Source organism: Epinephelus moara, chromosome 21, assembly GCF_006386435.1.
Source record: "Epinephelus moara isolate mb chromosome 21, YSFRI_EMoa_1.0, whole genome shotgun sequence".
Classification (NCBI taxonomy): Eukaryota; Metazoa; Chordata; class Actinopteri; order Perciformes; family Serranidae; genus Epinephelus; species Epinephelus moara.
The window spans coordinates 18,057,891-18,080,962 of NC_065526.1; the positions used below are offsets into that span (position 1 = coordinate 18,057,891).

Sequence of the window (23,072 nt, forward strand, 5' to 3'; positions counted from 1 at the left end):
ATTTCAATCGGTTGCTATAGCGCCCCCCTTTGGCCAATTGATGTAATATTGCTTCATTGGCATCCTCCCATGACCCTCTACCACTGTGCCAAATTTCACATGGATTGACCAAGTCAGTGAGGAGAAAAACGTGGAACAGACACACAGACAGAGTTTTTGTCATTATATAGTAAGATTGATACAAATGATCAATAATTATGGTTGTTTAACAGTCTTTATTGATTGTTATTATAATGCTAGCATCCACTGACCTACAGAATGTTTAATATATGCAAATCACTAAACTGTATGCTATGAATTTACATAATAATTTACAGTATGTTAGCATAAAATAGTGTCAGACTGAGTTTATACTCCTCTACATCTCTTTGAATGTGCTAGCAGACATACTGATCTTTTTTTCCACTGTTCTAAAATATTAAAGATGATGGTCAGTGACCCCAGATAAAGATTTGTTAAGTGATTTCAGCGCGGGACCCAGAAAATGAATAAACATAATCCTCTTCTGGGAGCACATCTAATGAGAAACATAAGAGAACTCTTGTTGCTGTATGTGTGAATCCAGAGGAACAAGCCAGTGACCCATTTAGCATCCTGACTCAATAGTTTTTTAGAAATTCTGTCCCAGATGATCGCTCCTAATCTGGGAAGCTCCATGAATCTGTGCCAGCGTGTGCTTCTGTAGCCTTTGTGTTCTGGCGATCCAAACCCTGATGAAAACAGACACAAAAATAAACTAAAACAAACAGGCGCATGGCCCAAACCGAAGCAATCACACAGCGAGGTTTTCTGCACATTACAGATCCAATCATAGCGGCCCAACAGGAATCCAGCACACACACATTTCTTGCTCTGACTCCAAATGACAGTTTTGTATTTGCAAGAAAATTCACTTGATGTCAGTAATAAATATTTACATAGAAATGACGGCGTAAATCATAGAGTCTTTTGCTGCCATGATTGCTGACTGATATTGCCCAATAACCATTCAAACTATACAGAACTTGTGCAGCAACAGCTTTTTAAGTGTAAGACAAATCACCGCCAACAGTTTTAGTACCACTGATGATGTACACACATGAGGTCTCTAATTATGATTTAATGAGCTGTTAAAGATTTGTCTTGAATACATCTGGAAAGTGAAAGTATCAGTCAACACACAGCATTTAAATTAAATATGATACTGTTACTGCATTGCGAGTCTTTTGACTTTGTGTTGTGATTTCATGGTGCTGAACAGATAGTTCCCACAGAGCGAACTTCCACACAGATCTTTTGATTTGTCGGAGTTATCTTTGTTTCGGTAACCAACAAAGCTGAGAGCTGCCCCCTGGAAGTCAAAGATCCGAATCATCAGTCGGAGGCCCCTTAGTCTACTGAGACTTTTCAAGTCAAACAGTTGTTTTTTCTTTTGTCAGTCATTGTGCAGTACTACTGGGGACTGAAAATGAAATGTCCTCAGAAGTAGCAACGGAGTCAGCGCTCTTCACTTTCACTTTGCCCTCAGGAGTAAGATCATTACAGTACGTCAAGTTGTCCCGTCTGCTCAGTGAAGATGTCTGCGACGGGTGCAGGCAGCTGCAGACCCAGGGTGAGGTGACGCTGCGTTTACATGTAATCTGTCAGATGGTAGACCCCAGATGGACCTCCTTCTGGAGGGCATATGAAAAACAAACAGTCCGACAGAATGGCAGCATTGTAAAACAAAACATGCTTGGCCATATGTTGAGACGGTGACGCCATATTGTTTGCAAACAATAGAATAAGATATTAATTCATTCGTTCTTTTTCCATAGCTGCTTATCCTGTTGGGGGTCACAGGGGGACTGGGGCCTATCCCAGCTGACATTGGGCGAGAGGCAGGGTACATCCTGGACAGGTCACCAGACTATCACAGGGCTAACACATAGAGACAGACAACCATTCACACTCACATTCACACCTACGGACAATTTAGAGTCACCAATTAACCTGCATGTCTTTGGACTGTGGGAGGAAGCTGGAGTACCCAGAGAAAACCCACGCTGACACGGGGAGAACATGCAAACTCCAAACAGAAGGGATTCCCCACCCCGGGGTTCGAACCAGAAACCCTCTTGCTATGAGGTGACAATGCTAACCACTGCAACACCGTGCCGCCTTATTGTGTTTATAATTGTATGTATTTGTTGTAGTAATTGTCCACATCGCCTGAGGTTTTTGCCTTGTGTGAAGGAGCTGCATAACATCCAGTTTACATTCTGTAACGGACAGCAAAAGTTATAACATTTTAACTTTGAACATTGACTGTTTCTGTTTTGTATCAAAGTCTGTTTCCCCGTTGATATGCGTTTCCCCTACCTAATCCTGAACCGAACCTTATCCCTAACCCTGACCACCAACGGGGGGGCACTGCACCTTAACAGGAGGGAAACCCTAATCAATAGGGGAACACATTTTGACACATCGCCCTCACCTCACTTTACTGTCCTGCTCTTGTTCACTGAAATGATGTCGAGTTTGCCGTCTACTGTCTGCCTGATTCCATGTGAACGCATCATGACAGCACAGGGCTGTAAAGCCAATTTTACACGGTTGGAAATGTGGAATGTGGATTCATCATGTCCTTGGGACCCAAAAAAACATTTTCCCCATAAACTTACTTTGTGAAAGAGACATCTGTAAATCAATAGCATCACAACCCCCGCGAAATGACTCATTTAACTATCAGGATTTGATCCATTCAGTTCGGTAACATTTAGAAAGTCTAGAAAAGCTGCACAATTTAATTGTTTTATACCCATTCAAGTTAGCAGAGCATGATACTGGAAGTTAGCCACTTGGCTGCCGAAAGTCTCTAGCGTGCTTGCTCTACAGGCCCCATGACATGGAAGATCTGGGAATTTTCATACTGCGAAAAAAGAGGTCTTCATGCGCTACTGAGCACCTTTCATAGGCACGACCAGGGGCCTGCCTCCAATTCTGTATGCAGTTCTCTTTATATGTCCATGGGTCAGGCTCATAACATTATCCTCAGCCTTCTGCGTAGAAGTGATGAATTTACAGCGCACAGCAGCAGTCTTTGGCTTTTTGTTTGATATCTAGTGTCGGCAAAAGTTGAACATTTCCCACCTGTCGTCAGCATAGTTAGCGTGCATTAGCTCAGAGGGCTAACTTGGCTTGTTTACCATTATGTGAACATTGCTGTCACCCTGAAAATCCCACTGAACCCTTTTCAGAAATCTGGCAGCTCAAGAGAGCGTTGCTTAATGGTCTATATGGACAAATAAGGGAACAAATAGTCAAATATTTGCACTGAGCAGCAAAATCTACAAAGTTCTGAGTCGTGTTCGGCCCTAATTAATGGACATGTCTCCCTTTCTGTGTCACTTTCAAAACCTCAGTTCCATACATTTCAAAGGTGCTATTCCCAAACACCTAATCAGAGACAGTATTGCATCTGCTGTTAAGTCTGCACCAAAAGATAATGTTTTCAGCTGCCTCTGGAAAAGCTGACATTCCCCTATTTTCTGCAGTCATATATAGGATTGTACTACAACAGGATGTGTATTGCATAGGCAGTTTTTAGCACTGTAACCTTGCCAGTGCAAAAAATGTCAGTGCAGTCCTCCATAATAAATACAGAAGAATGCTATCTGACTTGTTGGTACCTAAAAAAACTGGCATGAAGTTAGTAAATCAGCCCCCCTGCTGTCTGGAAGAAGTTTCTTTGTTCTTGTTCCAGACAAACTAATTGATGGGAACTTGTCTCAGTGCGAAACAACACAACTGGGTCTCTTAGCACAACGTTACCAGACTAATTACTGCAAAATAAATGATGGGAAAAAGAGAAGCTGACTTTTTACAGTATGAACAGGGTATGAGATTGTTACTTTCACATGTCTTGCCAAACAGCAGCACTACACAAACACCCCATAATAACACAATAAGTGTGTTTCCTTTGTTCCATCCAGCTTCATGTACTGGTCAGACTGGGGCACGCGAGCCAAGATAGAGAAGGCCGGGATGAATGGAGTGGACCGACAGGTGCTGGTGGCTGATAACATTGAATGGCCCAATGGCATCACTCTAGGTGAGTGGAGATAAGCTGCCTTTCATTTCTTGCCCTCACATTATATATTACACCTAGGGCCGGGCTATATGGAGAAATCAATGCACAATGTTTTTGACCGAATGCCTCAATATAGGTATTGCGACAGTATGTAGAGCTGACTGTTGGTGCTTTTACAAAATATTTACACGGTGATTTTGGATGAATAATCATCAGTAAGTGGGTAAAGACAAATAATAGAACAGCTGGAACAGTCTGGTAATTCTACTGTAATGCAGCCTTTAAAGGGAACTTCGGTATTTTCCAACCTGGACCCTGTTTTCCCATAATTTTTTCTCTCTATGACTACTTTTCAAATTTGAGAAGAAACAATGCAGCGGCGAAACCGGCTACAGCACAATCCCTGTGGATAATTGAGCACCGGCCATTTACATCCAATAAGTGTTTGTTTTTGCCACTGACAGGCTCAGATTGTACTTATAAGTGTCTGGAGGCTAATGAAAAGGATCCCTACAGAGATAGACCTTTTTGTGAATTTTATTTTGTGTCTGTCAGCTTTGAATGAAGTGTGTTTTATGATGATAAAATTACTGTTTATTCAAATAAACTGGTGGCTTTGGCAGTAGTGATTTTGGGGCTTTTCTGGTTAAACAGAAAGGTTCTTACTCTTTAACAAAAAGGTCTGTCTCTGTAGGGATCCTGTCCATAATTCAACTGGGAGAGACTCGCTCTGAGAGGAAAGAATATTTATTTACATGAGCTCATAGGTATGAGAAATGTGAAAAGTCCTTGGTGATTAGATCCAATCGTGATGTCATCTATTCCAGGAGGGTGGTAGAGATGTAGTAAATTAGGGAACCCCCCCTTTGGAGTCTAGATGCTGGTAGTGGTGATGAGATGAAGAGAGAGCTGAGGAGCTCATCCTGGGCTCTGGATAAGGTGACTGGAGGTGAATGGGGTAGAGGAGGGCACAACAATGCCACTTAAAATGACAATTGATAGGAGCAGAGAGGAGAACAGATTGAATCCAAATGTCCACCCTCTGGACTTGCAGACTGAGGCCTCTGCGAGGGCAGAGACTGCAAGCAGCTGATAGACAGCCCTCGCAATGTTTTACCCATTGCTATGGAAACGTTCAACTATAGCTGCTGTCATATTCATGTCATATAATTTGATGAATTTTGCCTTCTCATCTGTCCCTGCAGATAACAAGATATAAATCCCATGTGTAGCCTTTTTTGTGACTGAACAAAAATGTATTAATGCATCTCTATAAAACAGTCTGCAAGTGCAGAGAAGTCTGGACATTTGGATGCAGCCACATGAATGGCTGGAGGAGATCATGGCAAAGTTTGATTGGCTAACTTGGAGAGGGAACACTCAAAGTCAGCTAATTGGAGGAAGCGGGGATAGAGAGAGAATTGTGAAAGGATATAGCATAAAGAAAGTCTTCCTGATTGAACTTACTCTGAGCTTCATTTGTCAGACACTTACAGTAATAACTTCAGCCTGTCAGTGGCAAAGACAAGCACTTTTAGCGAACGTAAATTGACGGCGCATAATCAATCGCAGGCTGGTTTGCAGCCATAGACTGCAGCCCTCTCACTCAGTGCTGGACCAGTTTCAAAACTTTTTGTGTAAATTAGTCACTTAGACACAAAAACATGGAAAAATGGGGCCCAGGTTTAAAAATACATAAGTTAACCTTTAAAACCAGGAAAAGACAACACTTAGGATATTTCGATATCTCATATCATGATATCAATATAATATCAATGTATTGTCCAGCCCTAATTAGTTTTATAGTGCTATATTTTATGTTTTTTGGCAACTGTTGTGCTTTGCTAAATGTGCCTGAAGTACAGTGCTGAAAAGACGCGAATGCTGAGCAAATGTGCTGATTGTAGGTAAAGGTCAAAAGTAATTGAAATGATTAGGGTAAAGGTTAAATGACAGTGGCAAGAAGTAGATTTATAAAGTCATCACAGGTGCTTTTGAGTGACATTTGAAGTGTTTGAGAAGTTTTAGATCGACACAGTAAAACTTGCAGTGGTGTAATCGTGAGAAACTGACATTTTAAAACGTAATCAATATCACCTAAAGGGATTTGTTGGTCAGAGTGCAGGAGTGCTTACCGTGAAGACAATCAATTTCTACTCAGCCTGGGAAAGTCCTATCCACCTGTGTGTATGTGTGTGTTTCTCAGACGTAGCCAACAGGCGTCTGTACTGGGTGGATTCGAAGCTGCACCTCATATCCAGCGTGGACCTGAACGGCGCTCACCGCAGAACACACATCTCGTCCGCAGAGAGACTGGGACACCCCTACGCTCTGGCTGTGTTTGAGGTTTGTGTGCAACAGATATTTAATGATTTTCTGGCCGTTGTCCACGGTATCATCCATCCAGCCTCCCACATCTCATCATATCTACATCTCTCTCATTAGCCTCACAGGGGCCTGCAGTGTGACTGGGAGTCTGAATGTAATGACTGTTAAATTCAATTTACTGTATGCTCAGTTTTTGTGTCTGTGTGTGTGTGTGTCCTTGTGTTTTCCCTCGTGGAACTGACTGGCTGAGCATACTAAACAGCAGATGGCTAAAGGGCGTAGAAAGCCGCCTAAAGCAACACACACATTCATGCTTTTGGTCATCAGTCAGCTTCCCTGTGTGTGTGAGTCATATGTCATGACCACCACAAAGAAACTTAAATCAGATCTGCTGCCTTGTGGTTTCTGGACTGTGTGTGTGTCTGTGCCTGTGTGCATGTTTTTGATTACTAACACTAGTCTGGCTTGTCCCTGATGTTGCCAGTGCAGCAGAGTCCCAGCCTGTTTCAGATGGGCGCTAATGACATCACCCAAGTGGCCTATTCCCCTGTGGGACTCAAGGGGAACTGATTTCAGTGGAAACAGAGATGCTGATGTCATGCAGTAGCAGACCAGGCTTACAAGCATGGATTATTTTTAAATATCCACTTCGGTTTACATTTATGAGCCAAGGGGTCATGAAGGTGACTTTTTTAAAGTCAGAGCACAAACACTGGATTCAGATGCACTGGTGGGAATTCTTGCAAAATCTTATTTTGCAGCAAGTTTTCCATATTTTGACATGATAAATGACATGTTAGGGCACATTAATCTGCATGACTGCATGTGAACAGGGATAGTGGAATTTTTGTTTTTGTTAGCCATGTCAACAGCATAGTAGGGATATTGTTTTATTTGGAATAAGGGCAAAAACTGGAAAATTCTGTGCATGTAAGCATAGTCAATGTTAGGACTGCCCCCGACTAAGAATTTTCCTAGACAAACAATAGTCAGCATTTAGGGCCATTAGTCGACTAGTCGCCCGCATGTTTCCGATATTGATTTAATTTTTAAATAATATATTTTGCGCAGGGCAACACAATGGTTTGAGAAGAAATACAAAACCGTACTAATGAACCTTCATTAATATAGGCCTATATTTTATCTACAAGTGCACGTCACACACTGAGCGAGCCGCCTGTTAATGACGCTGTCGGCAAAGCAGTAATGATTGTGCTAAGTGGCTAATGGGCATGTAGCTACTTCCATGTTTCAGATGATACGTCATGTTTGTAGTCGACCAATGAAGATGAGTTTACATATCACCTTGGGTTCGTCCTTCACCTTCTCAAAATGATCCCACACTTTGGATTTCCTGCCCGACATGTTATTAACTAGCCTGTGGAATAACCACAGGTACCAGCCCTGGAAATTAGAGGCCGTACACCCACAGGAGCTGTTTATAAGTGTGTAGGCCTGTGGGACAGATGTAAAGCTCTGGGTAGCCCTGCACTAACATGATCAACTTTTCCCTATTTATCAGACTGAATATTTACAGAAGAAGGAAAAGATATCTGTCGGCTATGATTGATTTGTAACGTGACTCCTGTCTGACTGCTGAGTGTGGCCACTTCCTGTGTCTGTCCTTTCAAATTAAATTACCACATGGTCCAGTCATGTAGATTTTGATTTATTTTGACAAGGTGCAGCTCCTAATAGAGTTTCACTTTTTTATTTTTTTCTGCGAGTAAGCGACAAATGAAATCTCGCCGACTAATGACCTTTCTGGTCGACTAACATTTGGTCGACTATTAGGGGGCAGCCCTAGTCAATGTAGTGGAATAAAAAATACAATATTTGCCCCTGACATGTGGTGGAGTAGCATTATAAAGTAGCATGATATGGTACTACTCGCAGAAAGTACAAGTCCCTAGAATGTTTGACTTCAGTACAGTGAGTAAAATGGATTATGAGTACATACCACCAATCTGTTGTTTCTCTCACAGTTTTAACCTTTAGAAAATACCAACAGAGGTAAGCTGTCCAAAGCATAACCTTGAGGATTTTTCTTACTGTACTTTGCTGTTAGTTCACCCTGCAGGCAGAACTGTAGTTCAGCTCACAGAAATGATGATAAATTCCCTCTGGTGTAATACCTAATCGATCCGGGGCTCCTCTGCTCTCTGCCCTGTTGTGACAACAAGGTGACCTTCTTGTTCAGGATGTTCACCAGCCCCGTGTTATCGAGTGGAGCCTGTTGTAGTATACATCACATTACCATCTCTTTCTGACTCAATGACTGACTCATCTCAAACGCACACACATACAGCGCACAGTGGTGTGGTGTGACGGGGCCTATTGTCTCCTGGAGAATAGCCTGTAGTTTCTAAGGCAACTGAAAAAAAAAGTCAAAATGTCTTTTTAAACTGTCGAAAGTGAGCTGGGGAAACAAAGCAAACAAATCAATTAATAAACAATGAGCGTGGTTGAAATTTACCGTTGAGCTGCTATACTCTGATCTAAATAGGATGTGTGTAAATCATTTAAGACCTGACATTGTAACAAACCAGAAAGGCACTTGAAACCTATGAAAATAAAACTAACTGATAGACTGAATGTTCTTCTACAACAAAGTGTCATGGGCCTATTTATTGCATGCCTGCTGCTTAATGTTGCACTGATGCCCCAGTTGAATTAAAACAAGTCTTAGTTACCATTAAACCGCTGCATTTGCATTTCCTTGATGGATTCATCGCCTCATATTATTTGCAACAATAGGCAAATTAACGCACTCTCTCTTCTGCAGGAGATAATGAATTTCACTCTGTGTGGCAACAAATATTTATCAGTGCATGTTTCACTTGCCCTAATTTTCTCTCTATTATTTTTCCTCAAATAAATTAGACTTGTGAGTACTCTGAGCCAAGCCTTTATAGCTGTAAGCACTGTGTGTTCTCCTGAGCATGCATCTTATGTCTCTGCTTCTCTCTGTTTTTGGTCATTTTGTTTCTTTTTGGTAATATGTGCTCATGTTTTATGCCTTTGTCCCTGTGTTTCATTCACCCATATTCTTTCACCTGAACATAAATACATTTTTAGTACAGTGTCTTTCAAATTTTCAAAGATTCCTTACATGCATGCCTTTCAGAAACTCTAATTCTTTATCAGCAACACATTTTGCTTTTTACTGTGTGCTGTGAAATGCTGTAAAATGCTATAAAACACATACAATTATTTCTCCTTACGTTTAGTTAACTTGACATAGCAAAATCACCTCCACAAAGATGTTGACGTTAAAATGAAAAGGTCCAGTTTGTGCTCCATGAGTGTAACAAGGCTAACGCTGCATTATGAATCACATACTTCTGAGTTTTTTTCCCAGTATGTGCCGCAGCTGCCCAAACAAAGTGTGTATTGCTGAATGGAGTATTCATACAATCAGGATACATTACTTATTCGTAACATTGTGCCTTGAATTTTGACTCTCTTGTTCATGTATCTGTCACAATGTGTAAAAAGAAAAAGTATGCGATGTGGAATGCAGCCTTTATCACTTAACATTACGTTGGAAATAAATTAAAATGCCATTCGCCAAACTCATGAGAGAATGAAGTCACCCTGGAGAGCTCTGCTGTTGTTACTTTGCAATGAATGTAGTGTTTACTTCATTCATTTTCCGCAATTGCTTGTCCTGTTAGGGGTCGCAGGGGGGCTGGAGCCTATCCCAGCTGACATTGGGTGAGAGGCAGGGTACACCCTGCACAGGTCACCAGACTATCACAGGGCTGACACATAGAGACAGACAACCATTCACACTCACATTCACACCTACGGACAATTTAGAGTCACCAAGTAACCTGCATGTCTTTGGACTGTGGGAGGAAGCAGGAGTACCTGGAGAAAACCCATGCTTACATGGGGAGAACATGCAGACTCTGCATAGAAGGGCTCCCCCACCCTGGGTTTCGAACCCCAGCACCTCTCTTGCTGTAAGGCAACAATGCTAACCACTGCACTACCATGCCGTCTTAACCTTTAAGTCATAATAGAATACATCGTTTATTGTTTGCGATTGATTGAGTATAGATATTGCGGCTTTTGTCAGCTGTCAATGAGCCATCCATCTGCAGCTCAGACAATTGCCCATATCTTCCAATGCACAGGGGATTGTGGGTCAGAATAGCCAGAAAAGCACACTGGCTTGCAAACTGCAAAATGCGACAAGATGCAATAGATCACCCTAGTATTTTTGGAATGATGCGACTGACAGACATTGTCATACTACCAATAAACCCAACCGAATTAATACTCACATCATCATCAGAACAATTCACATCAAGCAAAATAAATGATCAAGGTGATGCAGGCACCAAACAGGTGAAAGACATGACAGGGACAACACTATGTGGGAGACATGAAAGGTGAAAAAAACAAGTGACACAAAAGACAAACACAGGTATATTTGCATACTAGTACAATGTGTGTTGAGGGCGATGAATGACATTTTTGTGTGTGTGTTTGTGAGTATGTGTGTGTTGTGAGTATGTGTGTGTTGATGAAGTTGATGAAGCAGTAAAAAGGCGGGATGAGTCGAAACAAGAGGAACAGGCAAAAGGGGAAAAGTCAAAGGTATAAATAGGTTAAGCAAGGAAAAGAAAGACAGAACAATAAATAAATGGATAGATACGTACATAAGATACATAAAAAATAAAATGAAATAAAAGAATTTAAGTTTTTTTAAGTTCTCCTAAGTGCTAATATCATAGGCAACTGGACTTGCTTGAGTTTCTTGAAGACGTTTCACCTCTCATCCAAGAAGCTTCTTCAGTTCTAAATGACTGGTACGAAGTTGCAGGCTATAAACCCTGTGTGGGTGGGAACCCTTGCAGAGTCATAGAGCTCACGTGACCCCTACGACTCTGCAAGGGTTCCCACCCACACAGGGTTTATAGCCTGCAACTTCGTACCAGTCATTTAGAACTGAAGAAGCTTCTTGGATGAGAGGCAAAACGTCTTCAAGAAACTCAAGCAAGTCCAGTTGCCTACGATATTAGCACTTACGGTTTCTTGAAGACGTTTCGCCTCTCATCCAAGAGACTTCTTCAGCTATAAACAGACTGCGAATAGCACCAAGAGGGTCATGAGCCTGGTGGGATAGCTCAGGGCTTCTGCCCTTTTCTATCCATCATTGGTGTCTCGGTTGATGGCAGAGGTGGAAGGAGCAAAAGGACCTTAGGGGTTAGAGGACACGTGTGGACCAAGGCACAAAACACGAGCAGGACAGAAGAAAAGGGAGTGAAATACAGAGAGAGAGAAGACTTGTGTGTGTTATTTATGTTGATGTATATGTATGCATGTAGTTGATGTTAGGCAGCAGTGGTGGAATAGTGTTCTATACGGGGAAGGGTTGATTACTTGGTGGATCTAAACAGGCTGGTGCAGAGTCACAGGCTTTAAACTCTGTGTGGGTGCAAACCCTTACAGAGTCGTTGAGGTCACATGTGAGTCGTTGACCCACTCGGCCATCATGCGTGTTGTTAGGGTCAGATGGGACCAGGTGTGAATGGGTGTGAAGTCGTCTGGGGAGGGATCCCAAGACTGCATTGTGGGTGGGTGATAAGTGGTGTCCTGGGCCACTTCTTTCATGCCTCTTTCAAACCATCTGTCATCTCAGGCCAAGATGTGAATATCGCTGTCCTCAAAAGAATGTCCCTTTTCCTTTAGATGTAAGTGGATAGCCGAGTCTTGACCTGAGGAGCTGGCTCTCCTGTGCTGTGCCGTGCGCTTGTGGAATAGTTGGTTGGTTTCACCAATGAACAAAATTCCTGGTTTAAATCCTGTGACTCAGCACCAGTCCTTGAGAACTGAAGAAGCCTCTTGAATGAGAGGGGAAACGTCTTCAAGAAACTCAAGCAAGTCCAGTTGCCTACGATATAGCACTTAAGATTACCATGACCTGGATGACTGAGAATCTTCACCGACATCTTTAACAAAAGATGTTGTTTTAAGGCTGTGTCCTTCACAGGTTACCACCCACGCTGTTGGAATTGTTGTTTTCCAATATGTACTCTCCGTTTTAAACCCAACCCAACCCTGACTAACTTCTTCTTATATTAAGGCAGTGACTCTCTGTGTTTCAGGATCGAATCTACTGGACAGACAGAGACAGGGCCGCGGTCTTCATGGCCAACAGGCTGACTGGTCAAGACATCCACACGCTGGCTGAAAACCTCAACGACCCTCATGACATTGTGGTCTTCCACCAGCTCCGCCAGCCACAAGGTGTGTGTGTGTGCAGTATGGGTCTTTGCATGCTCATCTGTGTTCACTCTCCTCCCCTCACTGTGATCGTGTGAGCCGAGTCGCATCTCTGTGACCAAGTTTCCTCAGTGGATCCATGTCATCCCAGGCACATGAATAAATGATGGTGAAGCTTGTGACTGTGGTGGAGTGATCAAAGCATTGGGAGCAGGAGTACATTCACACATCTGTCAAAACCCTGCCTCCAGCCCGGTTTTCTCTAACAGGACAATCCAGATTTGAGCTGAACTGAACAGAGCTTTTAATCATGAATGCGATGGCTGTGTATTTCCTTTCTTGTGTGTCAGTTTCCATATCTATCTCTGCCTGTCTGTCGCATTTTATTCTTTCCATCCACTGCACAGTCTGTGCCCATTTTTATTTTAATCTTTCACTGTGTTTCATCACCGTGCATCCAATTTGATCCTCATACATACCTGTCTTTTCTAGTTTGTGGCCAAACAAGACTCTATGATGAACACAGTGGGGCTGCACCTGGCACAGCAGCACAGGAAGTTTCTGTATGATGCCAGATTTTATTCTTTGTATTCTTTTAGATTTTGTTTACGCACTGTAATGGGCTTTGTTCAAAGGGAATTCAACAGTGTTCACAGCGGGGAACAATAAAGTGCAGCAACTTCTTCTGTCTCTCTCTGACTCTCTGCTATCTCCCCGTGTTGAATAAGTGATAATCTTATTTATATAACCATAACTGTGTAATTCTCCATGTCTCTCTCTTTCTCTCTGTCACTGTCTCCAGGCCCAGACAGCTGTAATCTGGGCAGTGTGGCCAATGGAGGCTGTGAGTACTTGTGTCTTAAGGCTCCACAGATTACCGAGCACTCACCCAAATACACCTGCGCCTGCCCCGACGGCCAGGACCTGGGGCCTGATATGAGAGGCTGCGTGCCAGGTGAGCATGTTTACGAGCGTTAATTGAGAGTATTAAGTAATCAATAGCACCTAAAGGGATTTGTTGGGCAGAGCACACACAGTGCTTACTGTGTGGATAATCAGATTCTCCTTCGCTTAAAGGAAGCTCTTATTTATTGTGTGTTGAGTGTCATCAGAGGGGATTTGGGGCAGTTACCTGCTGACAAATGTACCCGATGTACATCATGTTATCTTGCATGTTTTTAACCATCAATCAAATCAAAATAACTTTATTCATCCATGAGGAACTACATTTGCTTAAAAAGATCAGTGCATTCGTGACACATAACCGGACACACGACAAACGTGATTTGACAACATATGGGCACGTCAAACTGGTAGGAGGCCCTGGGGCAGACCCAAAACACACTGGAGATATTATATGTCTTATCTGGCCTGGATACACCCTGGGATCCCCAAGGGGGAGCTGGAAAGCATTGCTGGGGAGAGGGACAACATGCTGCCCCCGCGACCCGGCCCAGGATAAGCAGATGAAAATGTATCGACTGTGCAGCTACCTTGGGCTGACCTCTAGCTCACCCGGTAGAGTGTGCGCTCCATGTAAGCCCTTTCCTGCCATAAAAGCCATATGGCATTTAGAAAAGCCCTTGAAAAGGGATATTCACCTTACAAAATGCTTTAAAATGTCCATATATAAAGTTGGTGTTGAAAGAAATTCGTAAAAGGCAAAAATACACCCTCATCCTGCAGCTCCTCCAATGCTGCAGTAACTGACAGGGGGTCTCTGGACCTGCTTTGCATCCAGCAAGGAGGTCTGTGGCTGCAGGGAATGAGGCGGAGGACACACTGGGATTAGAGGAGCTAAGTAGCTAACATTAGCTACATAAATGTGAACTTGAAGCCACCAGTTAGCTTCAGTTAGCAGTAGGCTAAACTATTAGCAACATCTTCTTTCCATCTCTGAAATGCTTCGCCGATGTTAACGTGAGTTTAGCATTGTTAGCACCATGCTGGAAGAGCAACTTTCTGAAATGACCTGTGATTGGCCAAAGTCTCCCATCACTGGCTAGATTTTCTAAAACCTGAAAACAGAGTCAAGAGGAGGTGCAGAAGTCTTGTGTTCTCTCAGTTCACATTAATTACAATACCCTCAAAGTTTACTGATTTTTGCTCAGTGAAGCACAAATGAATCTGCTCCCTAGCTTTAAATAATAAAATGTGATTTATATTACAATTCTATATTGTATTGCCACCAGCTCAGTATGAATACCTAATAATCTTTTTCAAAATTATTTTACCTGCTGTTTCACATTGTATTCAAGTAAGCACTGTGCTGCCTGACACTCGGTGCTGTTTGGAATTGATTGTTCATAACTGGTGTAATGTGTCTTATCACAGAGCTAACACAAGAGAACAATGGGATGTAGTAGATCAGGTCATGTTTTATTTGTGGTAGGTAATAATTGATGATAAATAATTAAATATGCTCGCTTCAAGCAACATAATTATTAACCTGTGAGTAAAAAAGATGGTTGCTAAGCAACACATAGGGCGGAGGATACAATAACATGGAGCACTATGCAATGAAATGCAATCTAACACCACATCTCTGGAACAGATACTACAGTTGTTGTATTACAGCATTATCCTCTCGTGCCACAGAGTTACAGATGCTTTAACAGACTCAAGATCAGTTTTACTTCTCATAATTGCAAACAAAAATGTTTCTGACTGAAAGGAGCTTCATGGACTTCATTAGACCTCAAGTGCACTGCTGTGTAAGGAGTTCATGTTATTGTGTCCACCTTCTTCAAATGAATAGTTTGGATTTTGGGTTATACACTGGGTTATATGGGGAACTTATCTGTAGTCAGCGGACTACATACAATAGATTGAGGTTGGATCACCGCTACTTTTGAGAAACAGGAAGGAGTATCGACTGATCCTGCTCCAGTCCGTTCTGGTGAAGAAAGAGCTGAGCCAGAAGGCAAAGCTTTCAATTTACCAGTCCATCTACATCCCAACCCTCACCTTTGGTCCCGAGCTTTTGGTAGTGACTGAAAGAATATGATCGCAGATACAAGCAGCCAAAAGGAGTTTCCTCCGTACGGTGGCTAGACTCAGCCTTAGAGATAGGGTAAGGAGATTAGACATTAGGAGGCAGCTCAGAGTAGAACCGCTGCTCCTTCACATCCAAAGGGGTCAGTTGAGGTGGTTTGGACATGGAAGTCTCTTGTTAGAGGTGTTCCAGGCACGTCCAACTGGTAGGCCCAGAAAACGCTGGAGGGATCTGGCCTGGGAGCACCTCAGGATCCCCCAGGAAGCCCCGGATAAGTGGATAAGAAAAGTTTCAAGATTATTTCATTTATGTAGCACTTTAAAAGCAAAACAGGTTTTGCACCAAAGTGCTCAACAAATACAGATACACCGATCAGCCAAAACATTAAAACCCCTGAAAGGTGAAGTGAATAACTTTGATTATTTTGTTCCAATGCATTGTTCTTCTGGGAAAACTTTGGTTCTGGCATTCATGCGGATACCACCTGACATGTTCCACCCACTCAAACACCATTGCAGACCAAGTACCCCCCCTCATGGCAACAGTACTCCCCAACGGCAGTGGCCCCCCCAGCAGGATAATGCACCATGCCACACTGCAAACATCTCTCAGGAATGGCCCAAGGAACGTGACAAAGACCTCAAAGTGTCAACCTGGCCTCCAAATTCCCCAGATCCCACTCTGAATGAGCATCTGTGGCACGTGCCATTAACCCATCTCACAACCCACTGGACTAAATGGATCTGCCGCCAATGCACTGGTGCCAGACACTGCAGGACACTCCCAGAGATCCTGCGCCCATGTCTTGAAAGGCCAGAGCCAAGCGTGATCCAAGGAGGCCCCACCTTGGATTAGGAGTACACCAAGCGTGATCCAAGGAGGCCCCACCTTGGATTAGGAGTACATCTGGGGTACCGGCACATCACAAGAATCCTTGAGCAGATTGGGACCTGGGAAATTTAGAAGCCAGGTCGACATCTTGAGCTTTTTGTCACACATAAAAGCACATAAAAATGGATCTTAAGGTGCGTCTTAAAAGCATCAACACACTCAGCTTGTCTAACAGCCTCTGGCAGGCTACTTCAGAACTGAGGAGCCGCTATGGAAAAGGCTCTGTCCCTAGCCAACATGCCACGGTGTGTGTATCTGAGTGGTCTGGTGGTGCTGTAAGGGGTGAGGAGCTCAGAGATATATGTAGGGGCGAAACCATGGAGAGATTTATAGACAATCAGAAGGATTTTGAAGTGCATCCTGAAATGAACAGGGAGTGAGTGTTAGGATGCAAGGATAGGGGTGTCGCGGTCTCATTTGTTAGATCTTAACACGCAGGCAGCAGCGTTTTAAATTAGTTGTAAATGGGAGATTGCAGTCTGAAAAAATGCCCAGATAGAGTGAGTTAAAGTAGTCCAGCCTGGATGATATTAGTGCATGTATGAGTCTTTCTAGATCAGTGGGAGATAGGAAATGCTTGGAAGAAGGTGGACCTGACAGCAGAATTTACCTGCCTGTTTAAACTCAGATTGCAATCAAATATAACACTCAGGTTCTTAGCATGTGGTCTAATGCAGGCTCAAAGGTTATTGAGGTTCTGGGCAATAACAGTGGTATTGTGTGGGGGGGCAGAGAGTAGGATGTACAAGGTCTTATGTCTGACAAGTGAATGGTGATTTCTAGTCAGCTCATTTATGTTTCCAGTTGTTTTTTTATGGATCTTACAACAATAATTCATTTTTTCATGCTAAAGGTTTCTGTGATGCTCTTCCTTTCTTTGCAGCAGCACCAAGAAACGACATGACCCCGACATCCTCACCTCCTACTGGATTTACACCTGGCACCAGAGTGACTGTTGCGGAAGACTTCCCACCACCCTCAGGGGGAGTATCACAGGCGGACGCCACCCCCCACTTGACCACAGCTCCCTTTGGTGCCCCTGAGCCTCTCACACCCCTCTCCACTCTTAAGCCTTTGTCGTCACAAGAGTCAAAGGCACTGGGATCGCACTCCACCGCCACCGCTATGGTCATGTCCACCACACCTGCAGGGGACAGCAGCGTCTCTCAGCACTGTAAGTGGGCTGTGAATTCAAAATAATCACCTTTTGTTTGAGTCATTTTATTTTTATTCAGTCATCACACATAATACAAGTATAAACAATATTGAAAAAATCAACAATCTATGTATTAAGGAGTGACTGAAAAGGCTCAGGCGGAAGCAAAAAGCTTATTCTCTATGTCTATCTTACATTCTTTGTAATTTAAGCTACCTTCTTAAAAAAATCGTTCACACGGAAAACCCTCAAAAATAGCTTTGTAAAACAATTCTTTTGAAAACCAACAACAAATAACATGTTTTTTATGTCTCCGCATTGGCGCTAGCCATGGCCGAAGGCATCATGTTTTCGAGTTGATCGTCTGTCCCATTCTTGTGAAAGCAAGAAAAGAAAGCCTTGAGAGAATTTCTTTGTTTTCTTTGGCACAAACGTCCCCTTGGACTCACCATAAACTGATTAGATTTTGATGGTCAAAGGTCAAGGTTACTGTGACATTGTCTGTCTCATTCTTGTGAATGGGATATCTCAAGAAAACCTTGACAATGAATCTATGAAATATCCACTTCTGTAACATCATGTAAACAAAACACTGTACTAATCAGATGTGCACTTATGTAAACAAACTATGTAGGATATCAGCTGTGCACTTGAGATTTTACTTAAGACATAACCACTTAAAAGATAGGTGAGTAGCCTACTTGCTGTCTCCCAACGTTTGTACTTTTTAAAACAGAAAACACTTGTTTTACATTTTGATATTTACTTGAAATGACACACAAGTAGCCAACAGCAGGTAGATATTAGTGAACGTTCAGCTCCAGTTTGCAGGTCAAATTCGGGTCACCAGTTAGCGCAAATGTTTACAGGTTGGGTGGGGCATATTGGCTCTTATAATGGGTTGGGTTGGTGCAGGTTTAAAAAAAAATCCTGATCCCTGCATCACTAGTAATCACAGATTCCTTGATGTCTGTTTACCATGCAAGAAGGCATCAAGGATGCAGGAGTCGTTGAAAGCATCCAAAAAATGCATGAAAAATTACAAACCAACAAGAGAACATAACATAACTATTCTCAATATAATAACCAAACAAGGTGTTAAGTGAACAAACTGACCTGTCAAAATGACACAAGAGGCAGCATATAGTGGCTTGGCCAAACCAAATAATACACAAGGGGTGACCAAAATGGACAGCAACTACAACTAAATACAAAGCAAGACTAACTAAACCTAAGTCCCCCCCCCCTTGAAATGGCAGCATATGATTTGGTCCAATGAGTCAGCATCATGATTTAAGAATCCTCCGCCCTGAGCCACACCTTTTGCTCCACCAGGAAGGGACCTCCCCAAACAACTACGGAAACTAGAATAGAATATGTACACATAAATTGAACAATGTCAGGTCAAAAGCAAATAAACAGATTCTAAATCAAACTAACAGTGTGATGTTAATGGTTTAGGTATTGTTGACTTTAAATTAAATTAACCTGTATAGGTAACAAACTAATGACTTTAAAGAGTGTGAACTGGGAAAACATTACCATGTGTGGCTGTGGCCATCACAGTCACATTCTTACATTCACTTCAAGAATTCCAGCCCCGTGTGATTAACACTTTTCACGTGACCTCCAGCAGGAGGTGTCCTCTTGAGTTTTAAAGGGTAGAGTGGCACATTCAGGAGTTAACAAGAAATGGGGCCTTTTCTCTGATAAAGGAGCTCTTTCACCTGAGCGTCCTCATCTCCTGCCAAGCACCACATCCTTATTTTTATCTTATTCACACTCATAATGTAGCTAACAACCTCACCCTCAACGTAATGATGACATTAAAGTGAGGTATCCACTAACCCCAACAACCAGGCTCGACTGACTTTAATAGGACTGATGGATGGCGCCTCGTCACCTTGAAAATGTCGCCTTTCCCTCCATAAATTGTGCTGTATGTGGGACGCAGATTGTTTGCAACCGCATGCATGCATTTGTGTACCTGCACATAAATATGTTAGTAAGTATGGGATATGTAAATGAGTGTGAGGTGACATTGGAGCCTGATGAAGCCTGGATGGATGAGGTGTGGAGTAGAAGGTCAGGGGTAATGTCAAGGTCACACTCCAGCAAATGCCAAGCAGCTCATTATTTTCCTCTCCTTCTTTCATTTTTATTCCAGCCTCTTTCTCACTATCTGTCTCTCTTTGTAAAACACTCACCGCCATGCACGCATGATCAGCCGCTCCCCACCTCTCTGTTTTATCTCCTTTCTCTTCCACCAGCTCTCCCGTCCTGCCTCCTCTGCTTATCTCTCACTCTATTTCTCACACATTTTTTTTAAAGTCCTGTACGCCTTCTCACTCTTGTCCTCTCTTTTGCTCGGCTGTCTTCTCTGACTCCCGCTCTAACTCCGCTTTCTCGTTCCATCTCTCTCTTCAGCTGGAAGCGAGCATTTCCTCCTGGGCGAGAACCTGACAGTGGCTGTTTTGGGAGTGGTCATCCCCATCGGTAAGTCACCGGAAGCCTTCCTTGTCTCTGTGCGTCTGTCCACATTAAAGGCCTGCAGGGCTGCGTAAAAGCTGCTGTCTACCTGCTGCCTATGGCCACTCTGTTTGTAGTCCATTCACACTGACCCTGCTGTGGCAGGATGAGAAGCCTGGCCCACAGGTCTTCCTCGCTGAGCCTTCTCAGGAGTCATTTTCTGTGCGTCTGACATTGCTGCCACACTGCATTATTCACTTCACACTGTGTTGTTGTGTTGGGTTCTGCCTCAGCCAGTCTTGTCAGTAGGCCTTTTGTCTCTATGTGGTTAGCATACTAATAGTGCAGCAAGAAAGCACATAAAGGGCTGGTGCACCTAAATTTGAATTTTGAATTTTGAAATATTTTCTCACTTACCCTCTGTGGTATTAAGCCATCCATATAATTTGTGGGTTTTATTTGCCCATGTTTTGGGCATGCAATTTAAGTGCATGATCAACTGTCAAGTTGTCTGTTCTCACATGGCACTATGCAGTTTAAAGTGATAACAGTTGCAGATTTATCCCGCAAAATTTTTGGTAATTTTTGAAACAATGGGTCCTTGATTTTTAGATGGAGGCAGACATAAAGAAGGGTTTCATTTTAATTTTATTTCCAGTTAACTGTTGATTTTGGCAGCTGATATGACAGCTGTAGCTAACAGATTTGATCAGCTGTAGCCAGAGTGGGAAATAAACTTTTTAAAATGCACCTACCAGCCATTAAGAGATATTAAAAATCACCAGCCACAGCAGTGTGCACCATCTAGTTATAGCGGGAGCTAGCTAGTGGTGCCGCTCATTTAGTTATTACCACCGTAACACCGTCCTGACCTGGAAACATTGTGCCCACCCTCAGGTGTCCCTCAAGATCGCCCAGGTCACAAACTCACTTCAGCATTGTTGATGATGTTATCTCTGTTAGCAACATCAGTATGGCTAATGGTGCTAACCATGCTAAAGAGGTGATTAAGCCCAGAATTTAGACATTTATTCACTGGGACTACCTGAGAGAAGACCAGAGGATGGCTACCATATTTCCACAACAGTGGTAATCCCTGAATGAGCTGCACTGCTAGCTAGCTCCCCCCTAGATAGAAAGCCAATGCTAAGGTTAGCTAGCCAGTGGAATCCAGAGGATGGGCAGTGGGCACTGTGTTTCCACCTGTTAAAATGGCTAGTTGGCTGTCTGTCAGCAAAGCCAACAGAAAATGAAATAAAAGGCAAGATGTTTACACAACAAAACTTTAAAGTTTCAACACCTCTTAATGGAGAGCGCTTTGAAATGCAGCGCTAAAGCTAACTGAGTCAGTGGAGTGCCAGACCAAAAGGAAAGGCCTCTTGTATTTCACGTCCTTTTGCTTTTTTTTTTTTCTTAAAAATGAACTGATTAGCCACTGGTTGATGGGTATCAAAATTATCCAAAACTGACAATCCTAATTCTGATAGTAGTACATACGACAGAGTCTGTTCAGTCTGTGAAAAAAAATCAGGTTCCTCTGCCTCCTCGTAGTGCTTCAGATGGCATTTGCAAGAAGTCCCTAACAAAGCTTCAATCACTGCTGATGAACAGAAATAAAAATATATTTTTATTAAAGTTACCATATGAAGCTTTAAAAAAATAATACTTGATGGCTACATGATATCATGCTAAAAGAAGATGGCCAAAAGTTCACGTCTCGGCAGAAAGGTCAACATCCTTTCCAGACTCCAGTTGATGATGCATCTAGAAGACATGTAGTAAGAGCGCTGTTCATTTATTGCCGTGAAGAGCTGGTTAGTCCAGGTATTTTAAGGAAAAACGTTATTTGTTCTAACGACTGTCTGGCCTCATAGCTTGCATATTGCTTGTATTCTCAAATAGAAGCCTATGTTTGTAGGATCAGGACTCACTAATGTGTTTGGCAATTGTAATGATATCTCAGCTAACACTGGCTGGGGTTACTGGAGTGTGAAGTCTGATAGGAATGACGATAATTGGACAATCACCGTTAATTTTGTTTGTGGTGCTCAGAGCACCTAAAAATTAAATTTAAAAAATTCAACAGCAATCATGGAACTGCCCTTTTTAAGAGGAATATTTGATTAAAATAATACTTTTCCAAGGGATTATATTCTCTTGAGTAGAGCTGGTCCTTCTTTGACATTTCTTATCCCAAAAAATACTTCCTGCTGAGACCCGAAATTTTGTTTGGTATGCATAGTATGGGCCAGATAAAAAACTAAACATTGTAAACGATAATTAAGTCTCAGTGTCCTCAAATGAAACAATAATTAAGTCCCAATATCGTCAAACAAGTTTCAACCATACAGATTGGGTTTTGTACCTTGTCCACGTTTGTGTCGGGATCGGCTACAGACTGATTGGCAGAGATGGCTGCCATCTTGTTTTTACATATTTATATGTGGAAAATATTACCATAGACTCTTTGGTGCATCTTCGAGGTATGAACTAGTAAAACCAATGCAACACCAGTGAAACAAAATGAGTCAGTCAATTAGTTCAGATGGACTGTTCTCATTATGAACTACATAAGGTGAACAGACAGCAGAGAGAAGACGCCATGAAAGCTTTATTGGTGCTTTATTGGCATAATTTAATAAAGCATTATTAGATTACATTGCTTATTCAAGGACACATTTGCAGGGGATGAGTTGCCAGGAGATTGTGATGTAATGTGATAGTTAAATTTTTACTCCCTGAGGACAGTTTAAAACTAATTTACTCCAAAGGCTGGCCACTAATGGCGCTTCACACCGCTGATTTAGAGTCTGTGTTCAAAGTCCGTTGGTTGGTGTTTGACCCGACTGTGACCCAATGTTTAGCCGAGCCACCCACACACACAACCTCTCTGTCGCTGCCCCCCACCCTCTCTGTCCCCCGCATGCCTGTTGTGCTCCTCTCCG

At 42.6% G+C, this 23,072-nt stretch overlaps 1 protein-coding gene across 3 annotated transcripts in view; it reads left to right on the forward strand.

The window, feature by feature from the left end:
• The window catches only part of LOC126383007 (low-density lipoprotein receptor-related protein 8-like), a 161,213-nt gene that overhangs the window by 135,424 nt on the left and 2,717 nt on the right, over positions 1-23,072 (forward strand). For 2 of the 3 annotated variants that reach the window (XM_050033352.1, XM_050033354.1), the window contains exons 12-17: positions 3,954-4,072; positions 6,258-6,397; positions 12,499-12,640; positions 13,419-13,571; positions 17,386-17,676; positions 20,086-20,154. In XM_050033352.1, coding sequence (XP_049889309.1) covers positions 3,954-4,072; positions 6,258-6,397; positions 12,499-12,640; positions 13,419-13,571; positions 17,386-17,676; positions 20,086-20,154 — 914 coding nt within the window. The remainder of the gene's footprint in view (positions 1-3,953; positions 4,073-6,257; positions 6,398-12,498; positions 12,641-13,418; positions 13,572-17,385; positions 17,677-20,085; positions 20,155-23,072) is intronic. The other variant, XM_050033353.1, reaches the window with a different exon arrangement.